Source organism: Bison bison, unplaced genomic scaffold (assembly GCF_000754665.1).
Source record: "Bison bison bison isolate TAMUID 2011002044 unplaced genomic scaffold, Bison_UMD1.0 scf7180017864472, whole genome shotgun sequence".
NCBI lineage: Eukaryota > Metazoa > Chordata > Mammalia > Artiodactyla > Bovidae > Bison > Bison bison.
The window spans coordinates 2,544,024-2,565,653 of NW_011495033.1; the positions used below are offsets into that span (position 1 = coordinate 2,544,024).

The following is a 21,630-nucleotide window of genomic DNA, read 5'->3' on the forward strand; positions in this document are numbered from 1 at the left end:
AGCATCTTTTAATTTAATGGCTGCAGTCACCATCTGCAGTGATTTTGGAGCCCCCCAAAATAAAGTCTGTCACTGTTTCCATTGTTTCCCCATCTATTTGCCATGAAGTGATGGGGCTGGATGCCATGATCTTACTTTTCTGAATGTTGAGTTTTAAGCCAACTTTTTCACTCTCCTCTTTCACTTTCATCAAGAGGCTCTTTAGTTCTTCTTCAGTTTCTGCCATAAGGGTGGTGTCATCTGCATATCTGAGGTTATTGATATTCCTCCTGGCAATCTTGATTCCAGCTTGTGCTTCATTCAGTCCAGCATGTCTCATAATGTACTCTGCATATAAGTTAAATAAGCAGGGTGACAATACACAGCCTTGACGTACTCCTTTCCCAATTTGGAACCAGTCTGTTGTTCCATGTCCAGTTCTAACTCTTGCTTCTTGACCTGCATACAGATTTCTCAGGAGGCAGGTCACATGGTCTCATATTCCCATCTCTTTCAGAATTTTCCAGTTTGTTGCAATCCACACAAAGGCTTTGGCATGGTCAATAAAAGCAGAAATAGATGTTTTTCTGGAACTCTCTTGCTTTTTCAATGATCCAATGGGTGTTGGCAATTTGATCTCTGGTTCCTCTGCCTTTTCTAAAACCAGCTTGAACATCTGGAAGTTCACGGTTCACATACTGTTGAAGCCTGGCTTGGAGAATTTTGAGCATTACTTTGCTAGTGTGTGAGATGAGTGCAATTGTGCGGTGGTTTGAGCTTTCTTTGGCATTGCCTTTCTTTGGGATTGGAATGAAAACTGACCTTTTCCAGTCCTGTGGCCACTGCTGAGTTTTCCAAATTTGCTGGTATACTGAGTACAGCACTTTCATAGCATCAGCTTTTAGGATTTGGAATAGCTCAACTGGAATTCCATCACCTCCACTAGCTTTGTTCATAGTGATGCTTCCTAAGGCCCACCTGACTTTGCATTCCAGGATGTCTGGCTCTAGGTGAGTGATCACACCATCATGATTATCTGGGTTGTGAAAATCTTTTTTGTATAGTTCTGTGTATTCTTGCCACCTCTTCTTAATATCTTCGGCTTCTGTTAGGTCCATACCATTTCTGTCCTTTATTGTGCCCATCTTTGCATGAAAAGTTCCCTTGGTACCTCTAATTTTCTTAAAGAGATCTCTAGTCTTTCCCATTCTATTATTTTCCTCTATTTCTTTGCATTGATCACTGAGGAAGGCTTTCTTATCTCTCCTTGCTATTCTTTGGAACTCTGCATTCAAATGGGTATATCTTTCCTTTTCTCCTTTTCTCCAGACTATACAGTGGAAGTGACAAATAGATTCAAGGGGTTAGATCTGACAGAGTGCCTGAAGAACTATGAACAGAGGTTTGTGACACTGTGTATACGAGGCAGTGATCAAGACCATCCCCAGAAATGCAAAAAGACAAAACGGTTATCTGAGGAGGCCTTACAAATGGCTATGAAAAGAAGAGAAGCAAAAGGCAAAGGAGAAAAGGAAAGATATACCCATTTGAATGCAGAGTTACAAAATAATACATTGTAATATTTGGCAATTAAAGTCTCTATTATCATTCTCATAGAAATTCTCCTTTTCATTACTGAAGACCCCATTGTATGGATGTAGTTATCGTTTAGTGGCTAAGCCGTGTCCTCTCTTTTGTGACCCCATGGATTGTAGCCCCACCAGGTTCCTCTGTTTATAGACTTTCTCAGGCAAGAGTACTGGAGTGGGCTCCCATTTCCTTCTCCAGGGTATCTCCTGGACCCAGGGATCAAACCTGCATCTCCTGCATTGCAGGCGGATTATTTATGGCTGAGCAATCGGGGAAGCCCTCTATTTGTTTGTTTATTTGTTTATTCAATCACTATGTGGTGGGTATTTGACTTGGTTTCAGCTTTAGGTAATTATGAATAAAACTGTGCCTAAGTCTTAACATGGACAAATTATTTCATGTCTTTAGGGTAAATACCTACGAGAGGTGTGGCTGGATCATGTGGTAAGTGAAAATTTAACTTCACAAGAAGCTGTTTTCCAAAGTGGCTGTACTGTATCACATTCCCACATCAAGATATATGTTCCAGTTGCTCTCCACCCTTAGTTAACAAGTTGCTCAAGCAACTGGTCAGCCTTTTGTAGTTATAAGCATCCTGGCAGGTGGATAGTGCTATCTCATGGTGGTTCCAACCTGTATTTCCCTGACAACTAATGACAGTTAACACCCTAAGGTATCTTTATTCGTGATCTATTTTGGGAGACCTTAGAAGTGACTGTAGACAGGACAGAGATCAAAAAAGGGATCCTATAAAGTTTTCTATGAACTCCTGAGCTCAACTCTGAATTGCACATGTGAGGGTCTGACCCTGAACAGCATACCAAAGTCACTGAGAACTGATCTACACAGCAGACCACTGCTCCCTGGGTGGTACTCGCACAGGACAGGTCTGAACAGGCAGGACAAAGGTGTTGAAAACTGAATTGACATTGGAATCACAGCCTACTGAAGGCAAGTAAAAACTTGCAACTGAACCTAAGTGGGTCATTCACTACCAGAATGAATAAACAAAAAGTTACCATTTTTATAGGGTTTAAACAAGGCTCCAATCTTATAATATATGATTCAAAATGTCCAGAATATAATCTAAATTATTTGACATTTAAAGAACTAGTCAAATATCAACAGCTTGCAAGGAAAAAATAATGCACACCAACTCCAAGATGAACCAGCTATGGGAATTATCAGACTAACCTTAAGGTAATTATTATAGCCAGGTAAATATTAAAGAGGTAAGATTAAACAGTCTTGAAATGAAATAAAAGAAACAGACAGAAGAGGTTAAAAAAATAGATTTCAGAAGTAAAAAATATAACCAAATTTTAAAATTTACTGGATGAGTTCAACAAAGAATAGAAATGACAAAGGGGAGTCAATTTGAAGACAAATAAATAGAAATTACCTAATCTGAACAACAGAAAAAAAATAAAGTAAAAGAATAGAGTTTTAGGAACAGTATCAAAATGTCTAATATTCTTCTTACTAGAATCTCAAAAGGGGAGGAAAAAAGAGTGCCATGCTGGAAAAAAAAAAAAAAAAAGTAGAAGAAACAATGGCTGAAAACTTCCCAAATCCGGCAAAAGACAAAAATTTATATTTCAAGAAGCTTGCAGTGTCACTTCAATTGTGTCCGACTCTGTGCGACCCCATAGACGGCAGCCCACCAGGCTCTGCCATCCCTGGGATTCTCCAGGCAAGAACACTGGAGTGGGTTGCCATTTCCTTCTCCAATGCATGAAAGTGAAAAGTGAAAGTGAAGTCGCTCAGTCGCGACCCCATGGACTGCAGCCCACCAGGCTCCTCCATTCATGGGATTCTCCATGCAAGAGTATCAAGAAGTTATCAAGAGTTTCAAGAAGCTTAGAAAATCTCAAACAGGAGAAATTCACATCTAGATATGTCACAAAGTACTGAAATCCAAAGACAATGGGAACAATCTTGAAAGTCGTCAGTGAAAAATGATACATTTATATAGGAAGACAATTTAAATGACTGTGAATTTCTCATCAGAAGCCATGAAAGCCAGAAGGCAATGACATACACACACACAAAATTTTTTTAAAGAATAGTCAATCCAGAACCCAGAGTTTTATATCCAAGGAAAATATCCTTTAGGAACGAAGGCGGAAATAGATATTGTCTGTGATGGAAAGCTAAAAGAATCCCCCACAGCCAGATCTGTTTTAAAAGAAATGCTCAAGAAGGTTTTCTGGGTAGAAGAGAAATGATAGCAGTGAAAACCTTGGAACTTCAGGAATGAAAGAAGAGAAATGGAAAATATTTGGATAAATATAATAAACTATTTTTTCCTCTTAAGTTTTCAAAACTATGTATAACAGTTGAAAGCAAAATGTATAACACTGCCTGGTGGGAGTTTATAGATATAATACATAAACCACAACTGCAACATAAAGTGGGGGAAGATAAAGGGCATGGTGGCAAGATTTGTATGTTCTTCTTGAGGCAGTAAACTACTACTTCTAGGTAGAACTGTAAAAAATTACGTAAACTGTAATTCCCAGAGCAACCACCAAAACAAACTTTACAAAGAAATACAGTAAAAAATACTATAGTTAAAATTATATAATAAACATCCATACAATACAATGGAAGGCAGGAAAGAGGAAACAAAGGAATAAGAAACAGATGAACAAAAAGAAAAATAATTAAAAAGCAGAGCTTAATCCAAACATATAAACAATTACATTCAATGTAAATGATGCAAATACACCAACTAAAAAAAACTGTCAAACTGCATAAAAAAACAAGTCCCAACTATGTGCTCACTTTAAATAGAATGGTATGGGTAAGTTAAAACAATGGAAAACATATACAATGCAAACATAAAAGAAAGATGGAATGGCTATATTAAGATTAAAGTAGACTTCTGAGCAAGGAAAAGTACCAGGTAGAAGGAGGGATAGTTATTGTTCAGTTATTAAGTCATGTCTGACTCTTTGTGACCCCACGGACTATAGCACGCCAGGCTCCTCTATGCATAGGGATTTCTAGGCAAGAAGACTAGAATGGGTTGCCATTTCCTTCTCCAAGGGATCTTCCCAAATCAGGGATTGAACCCGTATCTCCTGCACTGGCAGGAGGATTCCTTACCATTGAGCCACCAGAGAAATCCAAGGAGGGATAGTACATAATGTTAAAAGAGTCAATTCACCAAGACAATATAACAATCCTAAATGTGACATCTAACAACAGAACTTCAAAACACATGACAAAAACTGATAGTACTGAAAGAAGAGACGAGTCAATCTACAGTTATAGTCGCAGACTTCAATATTCCTCTCTCAGTAGTCAACAGAAAAAGTAGACAGAAAATCAGCAACAGATACATAAGAACTGCAAAAGTGTCAGTTAACCAGATCTAAATGACATTTATCATAGATCCTACCCAACCACAGCAGAAAACATTCAAGTACATGTGGAACATTTAAACAGACCACATCCTGAGTCATAAAACAAACTTAATAAATTTAAAAGAACTGAAATTATACAAAATACGTTCTTTGACATGATGGAATTCCATAGAAATCAATAACAGAAAGCTATCTACAAAATACCCTTCTCTCAGTGAAACCTCATAAAAATTAAGCACATTTCCTCTGAGTCTATAATAATGAGCCATCCTCAGGAGGCAATTTGTGAGCCGTGATATATCTCTTTAGAATAATCTATCTCTTTAGAACTCCATAGGAGTCAATGTCAGAAAAGAAGCAAACTTTTAGTTTGCAAAACAAAGCTCTCCCACCTTTAGAACATCAAAAAGTCTTTATTCACCAACTTCAAGCTTTAGTTTAAAAATTACTTAAAAAAAAAAAAAAAACTCATCTAAAAAGCTGGAAACAAGTGGAGATATTAACTGAGTAATGAACAATTTAAGAATTTTTGCGAGATGCCACAAATAGGCATTATTTGCCATCTGTGTTAAACTTCACATAATTTTTCCAATACTAAATATCAAAAACTAAATAGTAAGTAATCTTTGCTAAGTAGCTGGTTCAGATCCATTGTCTTTTTTTTTTTCCTTAACAGAAAACCTACATATACAAAATTCACTGTCACAGAGAACACTGATCTGCAGATACGCCTGACATTACTGACTGCTGCAGCTACTGTCAGATTCAGTTAATACATTTGTTTATTTTTTAAGCTGATATGTCGTATGACTCAACGTAGACTAAACGACAAAATGTCTGATATCAGAACATTATCTTTATCCAGTCAAAGAAAAATGTTATTTTGGGAATGAAGCACACACCACAGGCATACCTCGAAGCAATAAAGCACTTTACTAATAGTATAAAGGATCTGTTATTTATCCTACTTATTAACAATCATAAATAAGCAAGTCTCTAATACCCACTAGTCTTTTAAGGGGCTAGCTAAACTAATGACCTTTAAACTTTTTATTCATGGGAAATTACTGAGAAATCATTCAACACCACATATTTTAAAGTTGGTATCTAAAAGATTTGATTTTAAATTTAAATAGTTTCTAACAATGTGATTTCTTGCATAATGTCAATTTTTATTTATTTATTTATTTTTTTATCTTTTAGCTGTGCTGCACAGCATATAAGATCTTAGTTCCCTGACCAGGGATGGAACCTGTGTCCCCTGAATTGGCAGTTTGGTGTTTTAACCATTAGATCACCAGGGAAGTCCCAATTTTTATTTTTTAAATAAAATTTTACACTATTATTTTAGGTGGAGCCAAATAAAATACTATAGAGATTTGATTCCCAGAATCAAGTTTTAAAATTTGTATGAACACTCTTCTTCAACAGGAGGAATTTTACAGCTTCCCTTTTTCTTCTTGAACTTTTATTCCATTCCATTTGCTCTACAGATTGCTACTCAAATGGGATATACTTTTATGCTTGAAAGTCCTTCATTGATCACCCTATAATACTTCAATCTATAATAATACATATGTATGCATGTTTAAATTTCTATTAATTTCCTTTACTTAATTTCCATTACCTTAATGCCCTATTACATTTTTGAATTCTAGATTGAATTAGCACAATAACTACTGGTATACAATTTACCAATACAGGCACAGTTTTATTACAGATTTTGATAAATAAACCTAAGTAATAATTACTGAAAATATATCTTTTAATGAGATGTTTGAGTGATGCTTTTATGATACCATTAATCACCAAATTGTCCCTTCTATTTTTGGTGCACTGGAAGTTTGTAAAACTTCAATCTATAGTGTGATTCAGATGGACAGAAAAGTATGCCTTTCTTCAGTCAAGTGGGAGAAGAGGATGTGAGACTGAATCCCCACTGCCAGCAACCTTCTCAGGCAGACCAGTATTAAGAATAGGTATGGAAGACCTGGAAATTTATTTCCTTAAAGTTATCCAAACTAACTGTTCTCTTCCTTCTCCCCAAATATACCCAGTTTGAAAACCACTGATTTAGACTATTTCCTCTACTCCCAAGGGGAAATGGCAAAGAAAGACAAAAAGTTACGTTTTGCTTTTAAGCCTACCTACCAACCCAGTTTTCTATGTAGAAAAAATTGAATGCAATGTACTGTTACCCTATGTTTTCATTCCTTTACCAATACTAAAGAAGAAAAGTGTAACCATTAGGAGTCTGTCCAGCACTACAACAAATTGTGATCAATACTAACTGTATGGGTGGCTAAATCAAAGGATCTCTTCATACTCGTTCAGTTCCTTCAATCCATTTGTCTCACACTAATCTTCATATGCTTTAAGATGCTCAGTTCATCATTATCATATCATGGAACCAATCCCTATTACTGTTTTCACTAGAGAAGTCTAGCTTTAAGGAGATGGAGGGTATTTAAATAAATTCAATCATTCATTCAAATGACTCCCTCTAATGCCTCATTAAGAAAGTCAATGTAAAAAAATACAACCAATGCTACAATGTTGAAATTTAAACAGAGCAAGTTGTTTTTTTTTTTAACTTGCCTTCAGTAGGCCAGCTATAAAGTATCAAACTGTATGATACAAAAACCCCATAAATTTTTTACAGAAAAAAATTGCAATGTATTCTTTTTTCATTAGGAAAAGTATTTTAGAATGTGTAAATATAAGCAATTTCTGTTCTATATTTAAATTTGGAGCTTACTGTTATTTCTTTAATAAAACTACTTCACAGGATCATGAGCAGTTCTCATAATTTTTACTTTTGTTAACAACTTATTTACAGATAATGAGTTATTAAATGATAATTTTGCACTCCTTGAGATATTTTTAAAAGCTAATGAGCATGATGGTCATACAAAATTTTAAGTGAAAGATCTAGGTCAAATGAATGGAAAAAAGCAGAGAGCCCTTGAAAAAATGTTCCCATATTCCTGGTCTTTAAATTCAAGTTTGCTTTGACCAAATCATACCTGAACTTGGTCTTTGTATTCTGAACAACTTATCTTACGAAAATCTATTTCCTTCACCACTCCCACTGAATATATATTTGCTAATGATATGATTCTACAAAGTTAAAGTACACAGTCCTGAATCTGTTTTCAGTTTTGTCCAACCTGGCCAACACTTTATCTCACATAATTCTTTGAACGCATTTTCCTTTTTTAAGATTTTTTTTTTAAATATAAATTTATTTATTTTAATTGGAGGCTAATTACTTTACAACATTGTAGTGGTTTTGCCATACATTGACATGAATCTGCCACGGGTGTATATGTGTCCCCCATCCTGAACCCCCCTCCCACCTCCCTCCCCATACCCTACCTCTGGGTCATCCCAGTGCACCAGCCCCGAGCATCCTGTATCATGCATCGAACCTGGACTGGTGATTTGCTTCACATATGATAATATACATGTTTCAATGCCATTCTCCAAAGTCATCCCACCCTCGCCCTCTCCCACAGAGTCCAAAAGACTGTTCTATACATCTGTGTCTCTTTTGCTGTCTCGCATACAGGGTTATCGTTACCATCTTTCTAAATTCCATATATATGCGTTAGTATACTGTATTGGTACTTTTCTTTCTGGCTTACTTCACTTTGTATAATAGGCTCCAGTTTCATCCACCTCATTAGAACTGATTCAAATGTATTCTTTTTAATGGCTGAGAAAGATTTTTTTAAATTTTAAAAACATTTTACTGGCCAATGGTACTTATTTTCAGTTACAGAATTTACTAAGTGAGGGCAGGAACAAATTGTTGTGTTCCTGTGTCATTCTGAAAGTAATTCATTTTCTGATCTTTTAATCCACTTCTTCCTGTTTGGTCTTGTCTGTTTCTGGCTAAGCTTCCAGAGGCAGGCCAGGAAACATGGAGGACAGAGGCTGCATGGGGAACACTGGGGGCAAGGTGGCTCTGGCAGCAAGGGCTGGGTCGGGTAGCTGGGGTGGCAGGGGGCTAGTGAGGCTATGGCTGGATGGACTGGGGCCACAAGAGCTGCTGCATGAACACTGGAAAGTTTGGCTGGTGCTGTTGGGTTGGATTCATGGAGTGTTGGCCAGGGACTGGCACCATTGGTTGCTGGGGGACCATGGGCTGTTGAGTTGACACCATGGTGATGTGATGAGGCTGCAGGGTGAGATTCTGGGGAGTCTGCTGGGACATCACAGGAATGATTTGGTGGTGCGGCCAACCACCAAAGGAAGGGTATGGGTGTCTTATCACGTTCTGGTACCACTTCAGAGGGGTAAGCACTTCAGAGCTGAAGTTAATACAACCAGGGTGCCCAGGATGAGGTGGTAGCTTTTATAGGGAGAGCGAAACGAAAAGAAAAAGAATGAGGGAGGGGAAGGCAAGAGGGATAGGAAGAAGGGAGAGCAAAAAGGGGAGGGAAAGAGAGAGAGTGTTTGTTTTTTTTTTAAGTACTTTCTCATTTTCCACCATCTGTGTTTTAAAAAAATAAAAACACATCTAAGTTTTAGACACTGTATCTGAAGATTTAGGGGCCACATCCTAAAGTGGTATTTAGCATTTGGTTCTCAACCTTCATGAAAGTCTATTACATTACAAAATATACAAGCACGCTATTCCTAAAGGTGAGATTTTTTTCATATGAGGCTATACTTCAGTTTGCTAAAGCAAACTGGTGACTCAAACAGAAGCAAATATCCTGTTTGAGTATCATTTTACAACTTTGCTTTCCTTTTAAACAAGGTGCCACTCAGGTTAAAAGAGAGAGAAAAGGAAGAGGTCCAACGTACAAAAGCTCCTTAATGTACAAAATCAGATAAGACCAAAAGTCCTTTATGCACATTTGATTATCCATAGTATTCTTAACATATGAACAGGGTGAGAATATCTAAACTGTTGGCATTCCTTAAAGAAAACATCCCAGTACAAAATGCCAGAAGTATATTCACTTCGGAGATGAAAAAGCATCCATCTGTTCATATATATATATATATATTTTTTTTTTCCCCCCAGTTGAATTTCTGGCTCCAAGCAATTAAATGATGCCAGGAAACAATATCAATTCAATTTTCAAAATCAAGTTCACTGACATATGCTTTCCACATGTCTCATAACTCCTAAATGTCTTTATCATCTTGACCTCTTTCCTAAGCCCCAGAGCCTATCTTCCAACTGTACACTAGGTACTTATAACTGGTACATCCAGTACCACCTCCAATTTCACTCCTCTTCCATCTAAAGAGAAAACACACACACACACACACACTTCTTCCAAGTAGTTTTTTTTCCCATTTCCATGATCATTCTTACTAATCCAGGCTCAAGGTCTCAAAGTTATGCCTTGCTCTGCCTAGATACTCTGTCCTACTGTCTCACTGTTAATTCTGCAACTCTTCTCACACAACTTCTCATATATCTCATCCTCCCTTTTCATTCCATGGCATCCCTCTAGATAAAGCACTTATCTCCAAAAGAAAAAGATCTTATTCCAAATAACTATAAAAACCTGCCCAGTCTCACTTCCTGTAGGACTCTTTCCCTGGTGATACGTTTTGTATGAATAGCACCACACTGTCCTTATCAAGGGCTTCCCGGTAATTCAGGTGGTAAAGAATCTGCCTGCAATGCAGGAGACCCCAGTTTGATTCCTGGGTCGGGAAGTTCCCCTGGAGAAGGGATAGGCTACCTAGCCCAGTATTCCTGGGCTTCCCTGGTGGCTCAGACAGTAAAAAATCCACCTGCAATGTGGAAGACCTGGGTTCGATCCCTAGGTTGGGAAGATTCCCTGGAGGGCATGGCAACTCACTCCAGTATTCTAGCCCAGAGAATCTCCACGGACGGAGGAGCCTGGCAGACTGTATACAGTCCATGGAGTTGCAAAGAGTCGGACGCGACTGAGTGACTAAGCACAGCAAATCCTTATCAAAGAATTCACACTCTAGCAGAAGATACAAAAAACTAACAACAGAAGTAGATAAACATTTTACTGATGTTAAACAAAAAGCTCTAGGAAGGCAACAGAGTGACAGTTACTGTACCAAAGCTTTCAGAGGAGGTTACAGCTGAACTGGAGAAATGCATACCAGACAGACAGCAGCCCAGTACCTGAAGGTTCACATTTTTGGAGGACAAATAGCTCAGGGCTTCCCAGGTGGCTCAGTAGTAAAAAATCCACCTATCAGTGCAGGAGATGCAAGAGAGGCAGGTTCGATCCCTAGGTCAAAAAGCTCTCCTGGTGTAGGAAATGGCAACCTGCTCCAGTATTCTTGCCTGGGAAAATCCATGGACAGAGGAACCTGGTGGGCTACCAGTCCATGGGGCTGCAAAGAGCCAGACATGACTGAGCACAGCACAGCACAAGTCATTCAGTGGTGGGTGAGAGGTAGGAGAGAAGGCTAGAAACGTGTACAAGGCTAGAAGGCTAAGTGTCAGACTTGATCCTATTAAAATGTGAAATAAGCAAAGACATAAGAATGCTTTAAGTTTAGTATGTTTTAGTATGCTTGTTTTTAATATATATACTTTAGAACAAAGTAACACAAAGCACTAACAGAACTAGACACATCTACCTTAAGTGGGACCAATGATAAACTCCTTATTGTATATACTTTGGATTATAAAAAGACTGCAGGAAAATTAAATATGAGGAAGTATTTTGTACATGTTTATTAGATCAGATTGGTTTATGTTATTTAAATCGTCTGTGTCCTTACTGATATTTTTGTCTTCATGATCTAAAAATTACTAAGAAAGGCATGTTTAAAATCTCCTACTGTAATTATGGATTTGTCTATTTCTTAAGATCAGATATTATATTTCTAGACTGTCTATTTGATTCTTTTTTATTTTATATAGATTCCAATTTTCTGATGACAGAAGAATTATAACATAATGCCCTGCTTAATGACACAGAAAATGCTACTCAAGAATAAGCTTTTCAAAAAAAAAAAAAAGAATAAGCTTTTCAGTCCATTTTTGGACCAAATCTAACCTTGTATGCTGTTCAAAACAGCTTGGTTTTATTTCCCCCATGCTCCTTCCTTTGTCAGCAATTTACTTCAAGCCAAACACACCTCAATATTTAGAGCACATTAGTGATTAGTGCTGCTCAGTCAGACCTCCACTTTATGCAGAGAATGGTTGCCCACATGATCAAAGGAGTTTAAATTCGCACATACATACACACACACACAAAACCTGAATTAGTTACAGACACATTATCTGGTCACATTTCATACCTCTCTTCTTTTTATGGGTGGTTACTTGCCCTTTTAAAAATTCCTGTCAGTTGATAGAGGGCAATTCTTAAAGTTGACTGAAACTATAATTCAGTTTCATTAAGTTTCCTTTAGAATAAACACACTAAACCATCAGAGGATTTTTTTTTATAATGTCTTCAAAACCATGAAGAAAGAAAAAAATAAAGAATGGTAAACAAAAGGCATACAAATCAGCACATTGTGGTTTAAAAAAAAAAAATAGAAAGAGGACTGCTGCATGAATAGGTTGAGCTTAGGCTGTCACAATAACAGGCTTTAGCAGAAGACAACGACTATTCACAGGCCTTATTAGGATAGTCACTCCCTGGATGGAGCCTGAGGTTTGAGAGACAAGGAGAGAAGCAAGGCCACCCACGTAGGTAGCTAGATATACTGAAGCAATCCTGGCAAGGAAGGTGAAGGTTCTGGGGGCCAAAGTACTTCCTCACCCCCAGGAGAAGGAACTGTTTGTTTTGTTCACACCGTGTCTTTAATACGGTATACAGGATGTGGAAAAGGCTCAGTAAATATCTGCTTGGTAAATAAATGATGCCCACAAGTTATTTCACCACTAAAGCCTTGACTTCCTGTAAAGCAATAGAGTTGGACTAGATCAATACATTCATTTTCAGCTCTAAAAGTCTCTACTACTTTGAGCTAGAATTTCTCAATACATCACATAAAGTGTCAGTAAAGTTACTCCAGGACATCTGGGTTTGAATATATGCTTAGTCACAAGGTTTCACAACACCTTACTCACTACAGTCCAGCGGAAGATAAACAACGACTCTGCCCTGTTGAAACTACTGAAACAATATGTATGTTTCATGGGTACACATATATGTTGAAACTCACCAAACTATACACTTCAAATTTGTCCAGTTTATTGTATGTCCATTACACCTTGATAAAGCTGTAAAAACACACACACACACTCACACTCTCAAGAAACTACTGAAACTGCTCAATATTGCTAAGGCAGTAAGAGATACAAGCTAGTTATTGTAGAAATAACATAGAATATGTCTGACCACCCAGCTAAAACAGGAGAGAAGTAGATGCTCACAAAAACAAGAATAGGGACTTCCCTGGTGGTCCAGTGGCTAAGACCCCAAGTTCCCAATACAAGGGGCTGGAGTTCCATTCCTGGCCAGGAAACTAGATCCCATGTGCTGCAATTAAGACTCAGAGCAGCCAAATAAATTAATGTAAAAAAATAATGGCAGCAGCAAAGCCAAGCTCCTTTAGATGCTTGAAGACTCAGAAAAACCTGTTGCCTGGCTTAACCAAATAATTTTACTTACTGTGAAGGAAACACACTTACTTTTTAAATAGTATCACATGTATTTATCTTCCTTAGTCAATTGTCAATTAGAAATTATTTTCTAACCTTTAACAACATTCCCCAAAAAGGAAAAATTAGTTTTAGTCCATTATTTTAGACAGGATCTCAAATAATGAAGTAACTTGACAACATCACAAAACCACTAGTTCAAGAAATCTGGTTTTATTAAATATATTTGCTAAAGGGAATTCCCTAGCAGTTCAGTGGCTAAGACTCCAAGTTTTCACTGTGGAGGGTGTAGGTTCAATCCCTGGTCAAAGAACTAAGACTCCATAAGCCCTGCGGAGTCTTAAAAATGAATAATATTAATATTTGCTAAAGACTGAAATGAAATTAAACATTAAAATATATCCCTTATCTTTAAGATTTATTAATGGTTTTCAAACCACCTCTAATTGCTACAGGCAGAAAGTCTGGCTTGTATATATTTCATACCCCTTTCTAAATAGTTCGACTCGCTAGTTATATATAAGAAACATGGGTAGAAACTGTAGGAGAATCAGAAAAGTATAGAAAGTATCAAGTCCTGAAACTTAGTACCCAATTTGGGTATTCTTGGCTTGACATAAAAATTCACAGAGTTATTCAAATATTTTAAAGAAGGCACATTAAGAGAAATGTCATAAGATACTTTATAATGTGACTGACTGCCAAAAAAAATAATAGGGTAAGCGAAAACCCAAGGCAGCAGTCCCCAACCTTTTTGACAACCAGGTACCACTCTTGTAGAAGACAATTTTTCCATGGAGGGTGGGGGGGACGGTTGTGGGATGATTCAAGCACATTATGCTTATTGTACACTTTATTTCTATTATTATTATATCAACTCCATTTCAAATCATCAGGCATTAGATTCTGGAGGTTAAGGACTCTTGACCTAAGGCATTCACCATGGGTAGATTCTAAGAAGAGAAAAAAGTTTTACACTGATAACATTTTCATGGATTGACTGTTTCTTCTGATTACTCTTAATTAAATTGTCTAAGCCTGTGCATAAAAACAAAAAGTTGTTATTCAAAGGATACCAAAGTTCAAAAAGAACAATAGCTGTTTTCATAAAACTTAAGAGAAACGGTAAACAATTCAAGCTGACTGATTTTATGTGCCTCTTCATGTGATCGGTGTAATGGTCTTGCTGGAAATTTGGACCTGATAATCTTATCATGAAGAAATAGACAAATCTAGAATATGGGCTGTTCTGTGGGACAACTGGACTGGACACTTCAAAAGATTCACCATCATTAAGAAAAGAGACTGTTAACATGACTGTTTTAGATGGGGGAAACTGAAAAACACAAGAGGCACATGCAAAATGCTGGAGCCTTGACTGCATCGGATCAGGAAGAAAGGAGCTGTATGGGATATGCGGGGGGGTAATACAGGAAATTTGAGTTACATGCAAATAGCATGTGGGATGACAGCACTGAGTTACTGTTGATTTCTCAATTACAGTAATGGTACAAGGGTTATATAAGAGAATGTCCCTGTATTTAGGAATTACATACTTGAGAGGTATTTACAGGTGAAGTGTCATGAAATCTGCAACCTACTTTTGGATCATCTGACAAAAGAGAGGGGAGAGAGAGAGAGTGAGTGAGTGAGTGTGTGTGTGTGTGTGTGTGTGTCTGTTTAGGGGAGAGGAGCAATATTTGTGGTTAGATAACTGTTGGTGAATTTAAATAAAGGGTGTGTGTGTGTGTGTGTGTGTGTGTCTGTTTAGGGGAGAGGAGCAATATTTGTGGTTAGATAACTGTTGGTGAATTTAAATAAAGGATATACAGGTGTTCGGGCTTTCCTGGTGGCTCAGTGGTAAAGAATCTTCCTGCCAATGTAAGAGATGTGGGTTCGATCCCTAGTCCAGGAAGAGCCCCTGGAGAAGGAGATGGTAACCCACTCCAGTACTCTTGCCTGGGAAATCCCATGGACAGAGGAGCCTGGCGGGCTACAGTCCACAGGGTCACAAAGAGTCTGACATGACTTTGACTAAACAAAACATACAAGTGTGTTCATGGAGTTTTCTTTTAATTTTACTGTGGGTTTGAAATTTTCAAGATTTAAAAACATCATAATTCCTTGAAGTTTATTTGCTCTTTTCCACCCAGAGTATGCTCAGAAAAGTTAAATGAACAAGGAGGAAAATATAGCAAATCCAGGGCTTTACATACCTTCCACATCATACCAGTGTGCACCATTCGTGATCCCATCTTTAAAAGTCTCATCTTCATCTCCAGGACAATGAGGGGCACCAGTTTTCATTATGGGATGGTGTGATGCATAGGCTTTTGCCAGATATCTAAATACTTCATCATCTGAAGTTTTGCTATAGACTCCAGTGGCCTTATGTTCTGGAGAATCATCAAAGGGATAGCTTGCTACCACCGAGCCACCGTGCAGGTTTCCGGAAAGCACGAACCTTGGAAAATCAAAATCACACATCACTTTTTAAAAGGCACAGAAAACATATATTCTAAAATTCTACATCTTTTATCAATGAACTTAGATACTCCTCTTGAGACCTAGAAAATTCTACCAATGGTTATAATTTGACCAAACATAGAAGGAAAATGGAAAGAAAGCATTATCCATTCAACAAATTTCAAGCAGTTTTTACAATTCCTTAACTTCAAATAGCTTTAAAGAATTTTCCAATCATTGAAAAAAAATAGCTTAATAACACAGTAGAAATTAATGTTTTAGGAGATGTCTTATTCAGGGACCTCTATTAGGTTGAACAGTGTGAACTTGCCAATATCCAACCATGTTTTGACCTACAAAAATGACAACTTCATAGAGTTCAATCTAATTCTTGTACTTCATTATGGGTCAATCTCATAGAAAGTGTGGCTTACAGAAATAAATATTTGTTGAATACATGAGTTGGGTTAATAAGTTTCATGCTTTTTATATTACTGTCCAGAGAGTATTTTTGAGATTTGGAGACAAATAAATTAAAACAGGATGTGTTTTGCCTCATTCCAGTTTCACAATACACTAAACTCACATTTTCGAGAGAGACGCCATAGTTGGGAAGCTTGGTGGTGGGGTTGGGGGAGAGACCCCACACAGTGAGTTGCTTCCAGAGAAACACAATACAGAACATTGTATCGCTGCAAAAGCAGCTCTCTTTAGGACCAAGGTTCCTGGTTGGGCCATTAAAAAATAAACTGACATGAAGATAAGGCTGCTTCTATAAAAAGAAACATTTTAATTTTTGTTATGTTTTTACTTTTAAGTGAACCCACTTACAATCCAGTCACATTTATAGATACAGAAATACTGGAGAACTCCTTTTACGGTAAAAGCTAAAGGCAAAAACATGCTGCAGCCCTATTTATACATTTTCCACTCATGTAACAGCTCAACCTATTTCTATGGCTGGAGATTAAACACTTTTTGCAGTTGAAATTGGATTTTTTGCTTCTGCCTTTTTGTGACTGAAAGAAACTGACCTATAGAAATTCTAAAGGGGGTTGATCTATAACATTTTATATGCTTGAAAGAGAATTAAGTCTATGATATGTTTAATTTGAAAAGTTAAATATGATTAGTACCTCTCAGAGGACGTCAAACAATAAAAATTACTTGTAACACAGAATCTGTCCTCAGAAGACAGAAATGAGCTGATAAAGACAGTGAATAAATATCAGAATAGACTATGAAAAAAGTCGAGTTTAATAACTAATATCATTACAGTTAGCACAATTCCAGACACCAGAGAAGACCGTTTGGTGTCGTGGCAACAGCACAACCTCTGAAACCAGGCAAATATGGTAAGAACATTTGGTTTCCCAGACAGGTCACTCACTACTAACATGATCGGGTAGAGTTGCTGCCTCTAAATCCATTGAACCCTAGTTTTTCTCTCACCTGTTAAATGGGGATTGATGCTACCTGCTTCCCAGGGTGGTTACGAGAATTAAATAAGATAATACATGTACAATGTCTTCCAGCACAATGACTGCTTTCAAGCATCTGCTCAACAAATGTTCCTTTCTTTGGAGATATTTGCATCCTGCTCAGGAAATCACTGCCTTACAGACTATCAATCCACCCCCAACTTCCAATGCCAGAAAGAATGATACAGAAGCAAAAACTAAGTGTATATTCTAACACTCTAACTCCACCTTACCCAACCCTCCTCCATAGCAAGGTATTAACTATTTACTTTTTGGCTTCTATGCTTTAAATAATTGAAGTACTTTCCCCCCCAGCAATGACTTGGGGAAAGTTATAAGAAGGCCAGCCCAGTTCAGGCAATCCATTCAGCAACAAATTTTCTTGAGTGTCAACTGTAAGCCAAATGTTCTAGACACTAAGGAATACATCAGAGAAGAAACAACTACAAAGATACCCTCATGGCATTCGTATTCTAGTGGATACCTAAATATTCTAAGTAAGTGAAGCATGCTATTTTAACTATATATTTTCAATTAAGACTTTAAATTCCAAGATTCTCTGCTAAAAGCTGTTTCTCACTTTGTCATTTCTTCTAACACTTCTCAGAAATACTATTAAAGTAGCCTAACCGAATACCTTTAGAACAATGAAATATTTGCAGTCTACTCCAGTGATAAATTATTAGATTTTCCTTACTCTACTTACATAGTTTTAGAAGTACCAGTGCCATTCTAGTAAGGACAATTTCAAGAGAAAGTGATACCTACTATAGTGGCTATAAGATTATTGCTTTTAGTCTTTGTCAAACCAATTTTGATATCAATCCAATTTTATTTGAAGGGTATTTTAGTTTCCATTCAAATCAGTTCTCTTAAGTGTTTTTTACACTTGACTTCAATATCATATATCATTTCTTGCATAAGATTTAAAGTAGCTGCTTAATATATCATAAAAATTATAAACAAGTCTATAAATATTAAAAAATCCATCTCTAAGTTAATTCTGTTATGGTCCCCAGATAAATCTGTAAATAACTGTAAAAAATTAAGAAAACTTGATGTCTGATAAACTAAATTCTAAAGGTTTCGGGGAAGTGTACTCACCCCAGTAATACAATGCTTTTCACAAACATACCCAAAAAATCATTTTTGCATAATCTACTGAAGTCTAAGAGACTATATTTAAGTAAAGAAGCGTGCCAAAAATATGAGGGTCAAGTAAACTATAAAAGATTTTAATGATGGAGTTAAAATCTTATATATTTTCCTAAGCATATGAGTCAACTGTCAACAGTACAAAATCACTGAATGGGTGAAGTATAAAGTGAAACAAAGAAAATCAACTTTACTTTCCTAAGCAGGAGAAAATGAGTTTTAAAATCTTACATATCCAAAGCAACAATGACAAAAAAATCTATTTCTAATACAGCTGGGTGGCTAGGATATCGAGAAATTATGCAAATGGTTTACTTCACAGAATACACTGAAAAAGGTACTTTCCCTATACTGTCTGTGGTTTTAGAATTTCCTCTCCATAAAGCTGACTCTATATTTAGGAATCAATCTCAGATCATGCATGTGCTTATTTTTTACTTTATTCACATATCCCTTGTTACTGAATAATCATTAACTAATACGCATTTTGAGTTATTTGTGACTGAGGATGGATGGGTATACTTTTACCCTAAACACTCACCTATTTTTCCTTCTGATTTAGAGTTACATTTGAAAAGAAGGAGGATATGACTAGGGTCCTATCCTAGCCACGAAAGAAAGCAACTTTCTGTGTAACACCAACCAACACAGATGAGCTTTTCAAATCGTCACAAGCTCCTACCATTGAACTACCCAGCCTGGACCATACCTTGTAATCATTAAATACTGGTGATGTGAAAGGGTTGTCCAGAGAGCATATTTTTGCTTCTAAATTTAAAGTTCAAAGCTTTCAGTATAGTCTCAAGGTGACTTGCACCAAGACAGCTTATTTTTATTTTTGGTCACAGCAGAACTAATACTGAACAGAAATATCTACTCACAGAATTTACATCCTTGTAAAGGTCATGATGGAGCATTTTAGACTGTTTGCATTGCTTAAAGTCACACTTCTTATGCAACTGTTCAGAGAGCCTGACATCATTATCTTTAAAAGAAAAATCTTCCCAGAAAGTGTATGTGAAGTTAATGCCTCCCAGGGATTAATGCCTACTCCTCTCAGAAGGAGTAAAGTGAAAGCGAGGAAGAGAAAACGAATTTAGAATTGTCATAATGTTCATGAATTTTTCAAGGTCTGCTACATACATACTGAATCTTGTAGAAGAGATACTTCTAAGTCCTACAGGAAAACACCTGAGTTCATTATTGCTTTTATTTTATCCGTCACTTAGAAATCTTCAGATCGGGATAGAAAGCTTAATTGCTTCACAAGCCTATGTCGTTGTTTGGTCACTAAATTGTGTCCCACTCTTCTGTGACCCCATGGGCTGTAGCCCACCAGGCTCCTTCTGTTCATGGGACTTCCCAGGCAGGAATACTGGAGTGGGTAGCTATTCCCTTCTCCGGGGGATCATCCCCACCCAGGGATCGAACCCATGTCTCCTGCATTGGCAGGCAGATTTTTACTGCTGAGCCACCAAGGAAATCCTCTACAAGTCTTAGGAAGATACAAAAAAGAGGATTATGTTGGCAAGGCCAATAGCTGAGAAAGCGAAGAGGTGCCTGGTCACTTTGGACATGATTCCATAAGTTCCCTCTTTCTCTATTCCTCTCCTCCTTTTTGCTGAAAATCCTACCCATCTCTCAAGACTCAAGTTCTCCCTCTTTCACAGAGATGACCCCTATTATAGCAGCCCACACATGTTTTGTCAGTAGGAGAAATTCCTGTAAAGCTTAACTGGGTACATAAACACACCTCCTCTATATTTAGCATAGTCTCATGTCATACACCTATTTCTTGAGGTCCTCATGCTTCTTTTAATATTTTAAATCCCACGTGGCACTCACTAACACCTAAGGTGTGTTTGTGTGTGTTGTGTATAAATGTGACAATTAGCCATTCAACTCTGGTCCACTAATAATGTGCATAAATGGAATCAGAAACCCTTCAGAGTCTAAAATGAGGCTGCTCCCAGGTGAAGGTTCCAGATCCAGAGGAGTTCTCTGGCCAGCCATATCTATAGGCTCCGTAGCTGAGTCAGAGGCAAAGACTGGAAGAGAATCAGTTTTTATCAAATATCAAAGAGAAAGACCCCACGGGTGTCATCTGTGGGCTACACGCTGCCTTCAGGGCTCAGAACACTGACTAAATGCCTGAGTCCAGTTCCAGCTACTTCTGTAATATATAAATGATTTTCATACTATGTAAATTATTTACAATCTGACTCTTGATCTCCCCCACATGCAAAACAAGGATGAGAATGCTGCCTGTCTCATCAGGTTGGGTCCAACATAAACTGAGATCATGCAGTTCAGGGGGTTTAGCACAGTGCCTGTAGTCATGACATAACCGCAATTTTGTCAGTTTATCTATAAAATAAGCGAGCTGACCGAGGTCATCCTGAAGGTCTCTTCCATCGCTTATTCTACTGTCCTGCGAGAACAGGGACTCAAAAGCCAGAAAGGAGTCTCCCCTACAGCCAAACGGCGGCTTTCTGCATTCTTTGAATAAATGACATCCTCCAGGCAGCGCTTCTCCGACAATTATCATGAGGACAGAGGCTAAGCGGCCTGGGCCCTAGTTCGCTTTATGGGGTGTCGCCCTCCGCCCTCACTACCCCAGTCCCTTAGGCCTGCGAGCACTGTTTGAGCGCCTACGGAGTGAGGGACCCAGCCTGTGCCCCGGAGGGATGCGTGGATGGGGAGGTGAGTGGAGGGCGGGCGGTACTCACTTGTTCCTGCGGATCCACTCGATCAGGGCGCGCACCTCGGGCACGTCGTCCAGGGACGGGGGCTCGCCAGTGCTGAACTGGTCAGGGAAGCTGCGGTTGAGGTCGCGGCCGCGGCTGTTGTCGCGGCCGCTGGCCCCGGGAGGGTCGCTGTCGCCGAGGCCGCAGTCACCCTCGCGGGCGCGCTCAAAGCCGTCGGGGTTGAGGCTGGGCAGCACGTACACGTCAGTGGTGTTGAGCAGGCGGACCAGACGCGGGTCCCCGCGGCGGTAGCCGGCCGCCAG

General features: G+C 38.1%; 1 protein-coding gene and 1 pseudogene across 1 annotated transcript in view; both read right to left on the minus strand.

The window, feature by feature from the left end:
• The window catches only part of CPD (carboxypeptidase D), a 73,289-nt gene that overhangs the window by 51,082 nt on the left and 577 nt on the right, over window positions 1-21,630 (minus strand). Inside the window, exons 2-3 of the mRNA XM_010861677.1 lie at window positions 21,350-21,630; window positions 15,735-15,982 (exon numbers count right to left, since the gene is read on the minus strand). Coding sequence (XP_010859979.1) covers window positions 15,735-15,982; window positions 21,350-21,630 — 529 coding nt within the window. The remainder of the gene's footprint in view (window positions 1-15,734; window positions 15,983-21,349) is intronic.
• On the minus strand, window positions 8,664-11,696 carry LOC105004120 (annotated as a pseudogene).